The following is a 9,538-nucleotide window of genomic DNA, read 5'->3' on the forward strand; positions in this document are numbered from 1 at the left end:
ATTTCTCTGCTCCAATCCAGTGGCGTAGCGTGGGTTGTCAGCACCCGGGGCAAGGCAAGTAATTTGCGCCCCCTAACCCGTGGATTTGCGCCCCCTAACCCTAACCCCCAGATGTTGCGCCTGCTGCGGCTGCCCCCCCGCCCCCCCCCCCACGCTACGCCACTGCTTGTACCTGTTTTGGGCATAACCTCTGAGGATCATCTTGTCCAACCCCCTGCAATGCAGGAATCTCAGCTAAAGCATCCATGACAGATGGCCATCCAAACTCTGTAGAAACCTCAAAGGAAGGAGAGTCCATCCTCTGCTAAGGAGGACCATTCTACTGTTGAACTGCTCTGTCAGAAAGTTCTTTCTGATGTTTAGTCAGAATCTTTTTTCTTGTAACATGAATCCATTGGTTTAGGACCAGTTGTAGCTTGCAGCTTACACAGTGAAACCCTAGCCCTGTCTACATAGAACATAGAGTGAATTCAGTGGGGCTATCTCCAACATAAGGGGGGTTAGGATGGCAGGCTTTCTGTACAAAGCCAAAAATCCTATCCTTTGCTCCACACACTGTTCCCTCTGGCCTCGCCCTCCACTAGGATGCGGTCCGTGAAACGTTGCAGAAGATGGAATGCAGCGCCCAGCTGAAAAAAGATTCCCACATGGATCTCAGTGACTTTTAGCATGTAAGTGGACTCCTCTCCAGTAAATCTGTGGTGAATCCCATTTTCGGTTTGCATTAGTGAAATCCAGCATAAAAGGACTGCAGTGAAGGGAATAAATGCAGAACAGGATATACCGTAGCTTCACCTTATCCTTTGACTCCTCTCCTCTCTCTCTCCCTGGAGAAATGAAGCAGTAACCCGACAAGGAGTAGCGAAGAATGGGCGTGTTTCGTCCCTGATCCGGATGAGATCAAGGCGCCGGCAACGGGAAGGAGGCGGGGGAGAAGCAGGAGCAGGCCAGCCGGGGCTGCTCCAGACCCCCCCCCCCATCTCTCCCATCGCCGCTGGAGGGGTCATGGAGGCACTGAGCCCGGGAGGCGGGTTGCCAGCCAGGGCGCACCTACCCAACCTCGCCGCGCGCCCAGGCGCGCTGCTCTCTCCAGCTTCCTCCCGGCCGGGCCAGCGGCTCCACCTCTTCCTTTGCCTCTTTGAGGCGCTTAATTCCCAGCAAGCGATTAGCAGGCTCGGATCGGATCCTGTTGCTGCTGCGCGGCCCTTTTCCCTCCACCAACTGCGCGCTGCGCCTTGGAGAGGTTCCCGCTTCCTCGAGGGGGGCCGGCCAAACGGAGACGACGACCCCCCACTCCAACCAAGCCTCGATTGCTTGTCCCTTCCCTCTGGACTCGCGCCCCCCCAGATGTTGCGCCCGGTGCGGCCGGCACCCCTGGCACCCCCCACGCTACGCCACTGCTCCAATCTCTTGTCCCTGGTGCCACACTTAAAGTTGCTGTGGAGAATCTCCTCATCACCTGGAGCCCATTTTGGGCAAGCAGAGAGAGGGGACTGTCAACATGTATTCTGTGTGTTCCTTCCTCTTACACAGTAGGTTTTGGATCCATAGAATCATAGAGTTGGAAGAGACCACAAGGGCCATCGAGTCCAACCCCCTGCCAAGCAGGAAACACCATCAGAGCACTCCTGACATATGGTTGTCAAGCCTCTGCTTAAAGACCTCCAAAGAAGGAGACTCCACCACACTCCTTGGCAGCAAATTCCACTGTCGAACAGCTCTTACTGTCAGGAAGTTCTTCCTAATGTTTAGGTGGAATCTTCTTTCTTGTAGTTTGGATCCATTGCTCCGTGTCCGCTTCTCTGGAGCAGCAGAAAACAACCTTTCTCCCTCCTCTATGTGACATCCTTTTATATATTTGAACATGGCTATCATATCACCCCTTAACCTCCTCTTCTCCAGGCTAAATATGCCCAGCTCCCTTAGCCGTTCCTCATAAGGCATCGTTTCCAGGCCTTTGACCATTTTGGTTGCCCTCCTCTGGACACGTTCCAGTTTGTCAGTGTCCTTCTTGAACTGTGGTGCCCAGAACTGGACACAGTACTCCAGGTGAGGTCTGACCAGAGCAGAATACAGTGGCACTATTACTTCCCTTGATCTAGATGCTATACTCCTATTGATGCAGCCCAGAATTGCATTGGCTTTTTTAGCTGCCGTGTCACACTGTTGGCTCATGTCAAGTTTGTGATCAACCAAGACTCCTAGATCCTTTTCACATGTACTGCTCTCAAGCCAATCCAATTCTCTGCGGTTAATTATTTTTTTATAAAACGTTGCTGCCTGGTTCTGTTCAACCAGTTGCAGGAACATTTTTTATAACATCTTTGTCGGCTGCATTAAAGAACAGATTATCAGAGTCCACAGCTGATGTTTAACTTAGTTAATCAGGGATCACGTCCTACTTGCATAAGCAAACCAATTATACATGCTCACTGGGCAGAGAAGCTTTCCTATCAAGTATCCCCTGTGAACGGATACAAAATAATGTGAAAGCAACAGATTAGAGATATTGGGAACACTCTCTAAATTTAAGCTCTTTCCCCGGATATATCTTTATGCCAGATCAGCCCGGTTCAATTTACCTTTCAGTGTCCTGTTCCAAGTTGCAGAAATGGCAGAAGAGTAAAGAGCGTCAGTATATTTTTTATAAAATGTAAATGTAGAAATAGAAGCTCTGGTTACAGCTTTTAATAGCATACAGTCATTCACCTCTTCTGCTCCAAAGAAGGACTGATACAGATTGTATGCGCAAGGGGTTGCATTTTTCTGAAAGCAGACCAAACCTTTCAAGTTGCTCTGACTTTTGGGCCAGGAATCAGACCTGAATATTAAATTGCCAGATGGAAGCTCTTGATTTAACTACACATCCATGCGTGGTTTAAACAGGGTTGCAGAAGCATCAAAACTTCCTTTTGGGGGGAGGGAATCCTTAATGGGAGTGATGCAAAACAATTGCCCAGGGGTTGGTCTTGGCATGCTCAGTTGCTCTGGAGTGCTAACCAACTGCTTGGGGAGCAGGAACAGGAAAGGGGGGGGAGTTTCATGAAGTGGGTAGAATTCTGAGCAGAACACACCATGCTGCAACATTTTGTTGTAGGTGCCATTTGGTGCCAAATATTGCATGATTCATAGCTGATGGTTTCATAATTTAATAATAATGTGTATCGAGACCAACCTTCCAGTATCAAACTTGGCACAAGGCTAGTCTGCACGAGATAATGCTGTGAAGACCATCACTTTTATAGGTTTGACTCTCCTCCCATCTGTTGCTTTCCTTCAAACATCATGGAATACTACAGGAAAAAACATGACCATATTTTTTAAAAGCAGCACAAAGGGGCAATGACAGAAAGCAAACCACAATCACTGGGGCATTTATTCAAGTTTCCTTTCTCCAGTTGTCTACAATATGCCTGCCACAAATGCACAAGATGAATGGGACATTTGCTCCAGTTGCCAGCTCACTTAGGAGTTGTCATCTGTTGGATTCCAGCTGCCTTCTGGGTGCTAGACAATAGCGGTTGGTTGCCCTGCATACCTTCACATTGCCTAGCTACTATAACATGCTTTCTGCTTCCTGAACCTGACAGTAAAGGTGGCTGGATGGAGGGGGAGAGGGCACTTGGAACAGGAGAACAAAACTGAGTGGCAGAAAACTTTGGATGAAAGGTTCGTAGGCAAGGATAGTTCCTTTGCATAATCATTTAATCAACAATGGAGGAAAAGTTCATTGTTCACAATTTAGATACCCAGCCCTTTTCTCATGTGTATCAAGTAAACTCATTGTTGTTATATATATATAATCAGAGAATATTTGGTGTAAGCAAGACTTTTCTGACAATAGCAAGTGAAAACTGTGTGAAGCCATTCATCATAAGCAGCCCTATGGACATTTATTATCTTCTGGCATGGATCATTTACTAACAAGACACTGAAGAGGAGCTTCATTACGTTTCCTGGAGAAAAAGTGCACAAAATGTTGTAAAATGCAGCCAATAGAACTACATCAGACTGGAGTCACTTGGTTGATCTTACAAGGAGTTTTGGATTCAGCTGGAGCTGCGGATGTCGAAATCTCTTCATCTGGTTTTGCCAGAACAACTTGGCCACAGGTTATAAATTCAACCGCGCACTCACGAAACTGCAAAACGAAAACAAAGGAAAATCAATATGCTTGTGCTTTTGTGCTGTCACAGTGAGATAGCATTACTTTCGGGTATAACCCTAAATTAGATTATATTCCGCTAACAGGGAACAGTGTACATGTCATCCTGTGGTCTTTCAGCAAGGTCTTCCTATCCATTTTTTGTTCACCAGAGTACAATGCATATGAGCTTCTTTCAGAATTATTGCAAGGCCCTTTCTATTTGGGCTTAATTGTTTGACTCTGGGTGAGGTTCAAACAACTTCCCCTCATGCAATGGAACTTCTCTTTCTGCTCACCTCGTGTACCCCCCATAACCTTCCCAAATCTACCTTGGGGGTTCCCCCCATGCCAGAGCAGGGAATGCAGGAGGGAGGAGAAGGAGAAGTTCTATTGCGTGAGCGGAAGTCACTTTGCTCATGCAATGACTTCACTGGAGTCATCCCAGAGTCAACCCAGCAGTGGCAATGCCAACCATCTGGGGAAATGGTCTAGCAGTGGGGGAAACAACACAAACACAAGAGCCAGTGTGATGTAGTGGTTAAGAGCGGTAGTCTCATAATCTGGTGAACCGGGTTCGCTTCCCCGCTCCTCCACATGCAGCTGCTGGGTGACCTTGGGCTAGTCACACTTCTTTGAAGTCTCTCAGCCCCACTCACCTCACAGAGTGTTTGTTGTGGGGGAGGAAGGGAAAAGAGAATGTTAGCCACTTTGAGACTCCTTAAAAGGGAGTGAAAGGCGGGATATCAAATCCAAACTCTTCTTCTTCTTCTTCTTCTTCTTCTTCTTCCTGCTACTGGATCCAGAAATCCTGATACATGAGCAGACCCAAAAGAGGATTCTGTATGTGAAAGTGTACAAATTGCCTTTTGCCCAGTCAGTATGCTTGTGCAAATGTATATAAGGTCTCGCCTAGATAAATAATTTCAAAAATCCTGTTGAGGGACAGGTAGGGGAGAATAGGGTTGCCCAAACAAAGGTTCTATAGTGACTAGTAGATTTGAAGTTGGAAGCCTGCAATTGAATCTACAAAATGAAATTCACTATAAAAGTAACTAGCCCACAAAATATACAAAAGACAGTGCAATACCTGTTTGTTCAAGAAAATGTAGATGATTGGGTTGTATACTGGGCTTGTTTTGGAGAGATATGTTGGGATGGTTGCAGCCAGAGGGGAAATATTCAGGGCTGGGTCAATAACAACAGTAAGAGCAAAGACTGTGTATGGCAGCCAGCAGATCAAAAAAGCCACCACCATCACAAGCACCATAATTACGGCTCGAAACTCTTCTTCTGGATTACCTTTTCCTCCCATTTCTTCAACTTTCTTATTTAGCTGTTAAATCAAATCAACAGCATTAGCCATTCAATAGAGGCATTTATTTAGCTATGTTTGGACTCATACAAATCCTATGTCTACATTAAAGCCTGCATGTTGTACATCTACAAGGTGCATGGATGAAAGCTAATATCTTCCAAATCACCATTGCTCTTATTGCAGTCTGGGCGTCTCTTCTGTAAACCTATATGTATGTCCTTGAATTTTTTGTGTTTTGTTCTTATTACGGTTTCATCACTGAGCTTTTAAATGCTGCTGTTATTTTGATTCCGTGCTGTAAATTACTTGGAGGAACTCTAGAAAGCAGAAAAGTTTGAAATAAACACCAGCAGCACATACTAAGCTACTAGGCTTCAGAATTGGCTTTAGCATAAAGGGACGTGATCTTCACATCATTTAACACTTGCTTTGAGTGACAGTTTCTAGACAGGGCACCATTTTGCAGCCCCAGACTGTGTATCTTTTTTAAAAAGAGTTATGCTCTTGAGTTGTATATGTGCATGCACATGATTTTGATTTTTAACATCAAATGCAAAGATAATGTGGCCATAATTGCCTAAACTGCTTTGGTCAAGTCACTCTATAGTGCCTTCAGATGGGAACTCAAACATAAAAGGAATTTTCTGATATTTAAAAAATCTGGCCATTGCTTATATAGCTGTATGCAAGTTTTTTTAAAGTCTGCACCATTTTACATGATGACACTGACATTGACCGGATACAAATATGAAAAGAGCCAGGAATCCTATGAGCTTTCATTTAGGCTGCAAACTTGTGCATGCATTAACACCAAGAACAAATTGGCTTGGTGACAGAAAAGTATGGAAGTGGCATTGGTCAGCAAATGGGGACAGAGGTGAAATGGGGTGGAGGAAACAGTTGACTACTTACCCCACGCAGTGACCTAATGACATTGCCATATGAAAACCCAATGATCAAGACAGGGATAAAGAAGCAGGACAAGAAGTATACAATCAGAAAGCTATAGTTGTTCCAAGATCTGTCTTCCCAGCCAATGGAGCAGGATGTCTGGACTCCTTCGGGTCCATAAGAACTCCAGCCAAAGAGTGGGACCACAGCCCAGAAGAGACAGAAAACCCAGATGAAACCAAGGAGCTGGTAACCTCTCTTCTTGCTCATCTGGAGAGTTCCCAGAGGCTGGCAGACCACATTGTATCTTTCGTAAGCTAAAATGGTCAGGGACCAAAGAGAAACAATTCCTGGAAGATCATAAGAAAGGCAAAAAAATGCTAGGAATCATCAAACCACAATATTCCACATTTCAATACTGTTGCTCAAATTTCATAGGAAATTCCAAAAAAATTCAAAATCAATGGGATGTACTTTTGCAACCCTATGCACACATATCTGGGAGTAAATCCCATGGGAGTCAATGAGGCATACTTCCAAATAGAAAAGTATAGGATAGCACAATAAGTGAGCTTAAAATTTTGGCTGTGCTACCCAATCCTATCTATGTTTACTAAGTCTGGCATACTTATTTCAGTGGGACTTACTCTGAAAAAGGTCTGTATGCTTATACAAACTTTGAGCAGTGGTTTAGAAATAACAACAAAATTAGTCATTTGAATTCCAAGCTAGGATTGGGCCAGGATGTTCCAGAAATTTTGTAAAAAAACCTTACCTTTATTCTTTTTTTTAACTACAAAGCACCTTCATGACCTTCTTTCATTTAGCATAATAAAACCCAAAGATCTCACATCAGTTGTCATTCAAGAGGGAACTAAATGTTTGGCTGTTTATTCTGGTTTTGTAGTTTTGATATTGTTGTCAACTTGTCTGTTTAAAGGTATTTTAACTGTAAATTGTACTGTTATTTATCTGTGCAAACCCCCTTAAGGGGGGTTGCCATGAAAGGCAGGATATAAATGTATTTTAATTATAATAGCAATAAGCAGCAGCAGCAACAACAATATCTAGCTATTTTGCTTACCGAAATAATTGACAGCAAATCCTTGGAAAGTGCAGAACCTCTTTCCCAGGAAGAAATATCCGCGGTAGTTTGTAGCTATAACAATGGTGGTCCCACAGAGGGACATCATAAGATCTGAAAAGGAGACATTGAGAATGAATATGTTGATGGGGTTACGGAGCTGAGGATTCTTCAGCGTTACAGCAATAACCAAAAAATTATTAAATATTGAAAATAAAGCATTAATAAACATCAGGAAAGCCAAGACTCCATATCCAGCTCTTGGGAAAATGGTAGGATGCACGGTAATCTCCACAGTTGCAAGAGAACTATCATTCCCCATGGTGTTTAGACACACAGAGAACTACATGTTTTATTATAACACCTAATGCAAACTATGACTCATTTTCTAAATGGATTGGGACTCCTCTAATCGCGGAAATACACGCAAATTGTTTTTTTAAAAAATATTTGATGATGTTAAATCCTAGGATGAAAGCAACAGCTGTCTTTTTTCTTTCTACCGCAGTGAAAGAGTGGTGAAGAGTAACAAAGAAGAGTGACAAACAATTAAGTATCGTAATAAGATTATGCACAGAACAATAGCCGTCTAGAGTTGACAAAATACACCACAGATTAGTTTAGAGGCAACCTTCCTTACACTAATTTTCAAAATGCAATGGAGTATTACTAACAAAGGAAGTGTGGGCAGAGACATCTTCACTGGTGGCTTGTGACCCCCGGGTATGGCATGGGGGGCAGCAAAGGGGATCACCAGAGACAGGACCAGTTTGTTCTGCTTTTCTTCCCCCTCCTGCCTTCCAAAGATACTGTGGATTTTTAAACAATGCTGTGGTACAATTATTTAGCATCTAACTGAACTCAACCCTGTGGAATACGTTGGGCTGGAAGACTCTGTTTTGACAACCCACCAGCTTTTTAATGTTATGCTTGGCAGCAGAAAATGGACAACACCGCTTCTCAACATTTTGTTGTTGTTGTTGTTGTTGTTGAGAGCTGAATTACCGGTCACATTATAAAGAAAAATAGCTTCCTGCCAACCTCCACAAGTGTAAAATGTATGTATGTATTTTAAGATGGTAAAGAATAAACCCTGTATTCGGGGCATAGCTGCTACACTAGCTTCCCTGCAGGTGGGTCAGTGTTGCTTGCTCTGAAAGACAGGGATGAGGTGGCAGGGTGGTTGGTGCAGTGCAAGTGTACCAGCACGGCAGGGCCAACAGACCCATGAGGCAGTGTGAGCAAGCTGCCTCAGGTGGCAGAAGCCCAAAAGACAGCGCTCCTGTGGGTGCCGCACCCTGCCACCACCTGCCACCACCAGCAGAGAAGCAGTACCAGCATCAGCACCAGCTTCTAGCAAGGTCTCGTGAGATTTCACAAGACCTCACCAAGATCTCACAGAGCACCCAAGATCTCATGGGACTTCAGCAAGATCTCATCAGAACCCACCATCATCACTGCTTTGCCGGCACTGCCATGCAACCCACGTAAAGGAGGGTTTCAGTGGTGGGGCAGTGTGGTGGCAGAATGGCAAGTTCCTGTTTACCTCAGGGGGTGAAACGGGATGTTGTGACCCCGTGACAGGGGCACCAGATCCGTTCCTTCACAAGTTCACTGAGTTCACTGAGAGTTAGTAATTTGTATATATTTTATTTCTATATTTTATATTCTGATACAGAATTATATACAATTCATTTTAGTAAAAGTTCAGGGGGACTCCAACATCTGTTATTAATATATATATATATAAAACCCCACAATTTATACTTGGTGTTTTACTGGAAATGTCAACAACAATCAAACCTTTCTGCTCCAGGTACCTGCCAAGGATGTTTTAAAGCTCAGGGCCAGTCCAGACACATCTGAAGTAGGTATAACATTTATACAGTATTTATAGAAGCCAGTCACTAAGCAAACAAGCCGGGTGGCTCTGCAGTGGGCAGGCCGCCTTCATAAATTAACTAGGCTGAGGAGTTACACCATGTACCATACTACACCCAAGTCAAATTCCTGATTTCAAGTGGCTGCATCTTAAGAGTAGAGGTAGAAGGTCCAGAATTACATGTATGTATGCTATTTTCACAATACCATTAATATATAG

At 44.1% G+C, this 9,538-nt stretch overlaps 1 protein-coding gene across 1 annotated transcript; it reads right to left on the reverse strand.

Moving 5' to 3' along the window:
- Nucleotides 1-3,871: 3,871 nt before the first annotated feature.
- On the reverse strand, nucleotides 3,872-7,816 carry LOC128422128 (opsin-VA-like). Its single transcript, XM_053405731.1, has 4 exons — nucleotides 7,438-7,816; nucleotides 6,375-6,703; nucleotides 5,235-5,480; nucleotides 3,872-4,141 (listed from the first exon to the last, which is right to left on the reverse strand). The coding sequence occupies exons 1-4, from the start codon at nucleotides 7,757-7,759 to the stop codon at nucleotides 4,007-4,009; spliced, it is 1,032 nt and encodes a 343-aa protein (XP_053261706.1). The 5' UTR covers nucleotides 7,760-7,816; the 3' UTR covers nucleotides 3,872-4,006.
- Nucleotides 7,817-9,538: the final 1,722 nt, after the last annotated feature.

This window comes from Podarcis raffonei, chromosome 10 (genome assembly GCF_027172205.1).
Source record: "Podarcis raffonei isolate rPodRaf1 chromosome 10, rPodRaf1.pri, whole genome shotgun sequence".
In the NCBI taxonomy this organism is placed as follows: Eukaryota; Metazoa; Chordata; class Lepidosauria; order Squamata; family Lacertidae; genus Podarcis; species Podarcis raffonei.